Source organism: Caretta caretta, chromosome 1 (assembly GCF_965140235.1).
Source record: "Caretta caretta isolate rCarCar2 chromosome 1, rCarCar1.hap1, whole genome shotgun sequence".
Lineage (NCBI taxonomy): Eukaryota > Metazoa > Chordata > Testudines > Cheloniidae > Caretta > Caretta caretta.
Genome location: NC_134206.1, coordinates 56405159 through 56408649, shown reverse-complemented (window position 1 = coordinate 56408649; position 3491 = coordinate 56405159). Strand labels below are relative to the sequence as shown.

The following is a 3491-nucleotide window of genomic DNA, read 5'->3' as shown; positions in this document are numbered from 1 at the left end:
ATTTTCACTCTGCTCCTGTTGGTTGGAGGTAGGGCAAGAAAGAGAAAAAGAGAAGGAAAAGTATGCAGTCCAGGAGGTGAGACACCGAGGCCTAAAGAAGAGAAAAGAATATAAGAACGTCCATACAGATTCAGACCAAAGGTCCATCTAGCCCAGTATTCTGTCTTCCGACAGTCGCCAATGCCAGGTGCCCCAAGGGAATGAACAGAACAGGTGATCATAAAGTGATCCATCCCGTCGCCCATTCCCAGCTTTTGGCAAACAGAGGCTAGGCACACCATCCCTACCCATCCTGGCTAATAGCCATTGATGGACCTATCCTCCATGAACTTATCTAGTTCTATTTTGAATCCTCTTATAGTCTTGGCATTCACAACATCCTCTGGCAAGGAGTTCCACAGGTTGACTGTGCGTTGTGTGAAAAAATACTTCCTTTTGTTTGTTTTAAACCTGCTGCCTGTTAATAGAAATATCAAATGTGAGATACTTAACCTGAAAGAAGACTGGCTGTATTTGAGGTCCTTATTGGCTGTCATCACACCACTGGTGATTAGACTGATAAGTGTAAGAAACTCAGAATTAAATCTTTCTCCTTTAATACAGTATCTGATTCTCCCTCTACATGATACAATAATTCCCATTAAAGGCTCTGTGTGAATTACTTGTATCCTGAGGTAGGGGACTCATGTCCTTTGGATTCCTCCAATCTCCTGCTGGAAGAGAGGGAGATGTGGGAGGAAAAGGTTCCTCCTGAGAGATAAAAGTTAAAGCGTGGCTAAGGTGTGAGTATGAACAAATGGAACAAGTGCTGACTCACTCACAGGCAAGGTAGGGTGTGAGTAAGTGTGGGTTTTTTATTTAAAAGACTCAAACAATCCTGTCTTCTGTTTGCTAACTCTGCCTCTGTCTCCTTCCTGCCTGGACCCTCAGGGAAGGACTAGGCTTAAGCAGCTGCAGTGCATGGAATGGCAAAATTCGCTGTTTCTGCTATGTCATCACTCCTCAAAAGTCTATCAAAGAGTTGGGACTGATCTGCCACTGCCGCTTCTCCCAGGATCCCTCCCTCTCCCCAGTATAGAGCATATGTTGGGATCAGGTCTGGCACCCTTTCCCCTTTGTTTTTAGGCAGCTTCTTGTTAGTATGGAGATAAACGGAATTGAATTTTCCTTATCCCACTGACTGCCACCAACAGGGATCCCAGAGGGTGGGAAAGGAGGAGATGCTACTTATTGGTCTTCTTGATGAAAAGGCCTTGCCTCCCCAGGAGTCCCACAAGAGGGGTGGGTGCAAAGGAGCCACTGCCAGCAGTCGCCTTTGTTGAGAAGAAATCGCTGTTGTTTCAGTGACTGCTGAGAGCCTCGCAGGGAGCGGGGATTGAGGTGTGCTGCTAGGAGCCCTGCAAGGATGCAGTGGAACATCACTTCTATCCCCCTTTCTCTTCCCTACTCCAGGCAGCACATTCACAGCCACCTAGCTTTCACTGTGCCAGTGAATGGTTAATCTCCCTTCTCAGGAGGAGGCCAGAGAAGTAGCAAAGCAGTATCAGAGGAGTAGGTGAGACCAGGAGAACCAATAGTTCCTCTTCATCCACACAGGGCTCCCAGCAGTGGTTCTCTCCAGCTGTGGGGCTGCTAGGCACACAGCTCATCCTAATGGCCGTGAGAGAGGCTAGAAGTGGCTTCTTTCATTCACTCTGCCCCCACTCACCCCGGTGATCACTGGTAGCAGTGGCAGGGGGAGTGGATGGTGGGAGTGGAATGGATGATGCTAGAAGACCATCCCCATAGATTCCCACATCCACGTGAAAGGCTTGGGGTTTAAGGGATCACACGCTTCCTATCTACTTGATAATCACCATTGGCAAGAGAAGACACCATTCCCTGCACTGCCCCTGCTATTCCTGGAGCCTCTAAATTTCCAGCAAAGGAGAGAGGAACTATTGCATAATCAAATAATAAAAAGACATTTTATTTATAAAACACCCTGCTCTGGAGCCTGAGGCATTGTACAATCATTCATAATAAATATAACAGTATAAATAAGTAATCAGCTCTTCTCTCAATTCAGGAATTAGGAGGCAGAGTTAGTCAACAGAAAATCAGAATATTTAATCTCTCCATTGGTTAGGTGATTCGTGATTCTGTGTGCCTCCATTTTGAGATGCCTATTTCAAGGCACCTTCAAGGGGCTTAATTTTCAGAGGGTGGGTGCTCAGCACTTTCAAAAAACCCAGGTCACTGCCAAGAACTCAAGTTGGGCACTCAAAAAATAGAGGCACCCAAAGTCATTTTTGAAAGTCACTTTGGAAAATCTTGGTCCAGGTGTTACACCTACAATGAGATACAGGATCCCTGCCCAAATACTGCGCTAATTGATGCTATATAAGTGCCATCCAAAGCTAAGGCTTTTGACTTTGTAAACATCTGTATTTATGGTGAAGCCATATTTTAAACCCCCCGATTTACACAAGTACTGCATATGTTTGAGCAATTCCAATTACGATAGTCGTTGCTGACATCTTGACACTTCTCTATTTGATGGGCTATAGGATGTGACAGGCTGGACTGGGCTTGGACCATGCCTTGCCCTCACAAGGCTCCGTAAGTGGTGAGAGCTTTCATCAAGGTTGGCAAGTGAATGAATAAAACTGCCATTGCTGCTAGATGTCCTACACCTCCCGCCAGAAGCAGCTCATTAAGAAGCTATGGGATGAAAAAGTTTTTCGGGAGGAAATCAAGGCTTTTCAGGAGAAGATCAAGGGCTTTCGGGAGAAGATGAATGCCTTTCAGGTGAAGATCAGGGCCTTCAGGATGGCGATCCAGGCCTTCTGGGAGGAGGAAAACCCCATCTGGGAGGAGGAAAATGCCTTTCGGGAGGCAGAAAAGGCTTTCCGGGAAGACGGAAAAGCCTTCTGGGAGGGGTACAGGGACTTCTGGAAGGGGTATAATGCTTTCTGGAAGAAGGACAAGGCGTTCTGGAAGGAGGATCAGGTCCTCTGGGAAAAGGACAAGGTTCTCCTGGACGAGCACCAGGTCCTGTGGGCAGAAGAAAAAGCTCTCTGGGCAGATGAAAAAGCCCTCCTAGAAGAGGAAAGAGCTTTCTGGGAGGATGAGGAAGCCCTCCGAGAAGATGAAAAAGCCCTCCAAGAAGATGAAAAATCTATCTGGGAAGGGGCATTTGGCCTTCTGAGAGGAGAACAATTACTGCTAGCTGTAGTTATCAATGCTCCTGGGGGTCATGGTCCAGATATTCTCAGAGGAAGAGGGTAGCCCAAGGGAATGAAAACAAGATGTAAATTATTCTGCTGGACGCAAAAACCAATATTTGGAAAGTCACGTATGCTGAAGCAGCTGTGTAATTAGTCAGTTTCCCTCTTTGCTTTGATTACCCTTCTGAAATAGCCTCTTTGATCCCAGAAACCTGATAAAAGCCTAATGGAATTTCAGTAGAACTATTTTACAGTGTAATTTGCTTTAAGATGATTGCATTT

General features: G+C 46.1%; 1 protein-coding gene across 1 annotated transcript; it reads left to right on the top strand.

Annotated features, from left to right (window-relative positions):
* Positions 1 to 2664: 2664 nt before the first annotated feature.
* On the top strand, positions 2665 to 3270 carry CCDC70 (coiled-coil domain containing 70). Its single transcript, XM_048828470.1, has one exon. The coding sequence runs from the start codon at positions 2665 to 2667 to the stop codon at positions 3268 to 3270; it is 606 nt and encodes a 201-aa protein (XP_048684427.1).
* Positions 3271 to 3491: the final 221 nt, after the last annotated feature.

Bases quoted from the DNA above. Each gene is read 5' to 3' on its own strand.
- CCDC70 (XM_048828470.1), top strand. From the start codon at position 2,665: ATGTCCTACACCTCCCGCCAGAAGCAGCTCATTAAGAAGCTATGGGAT.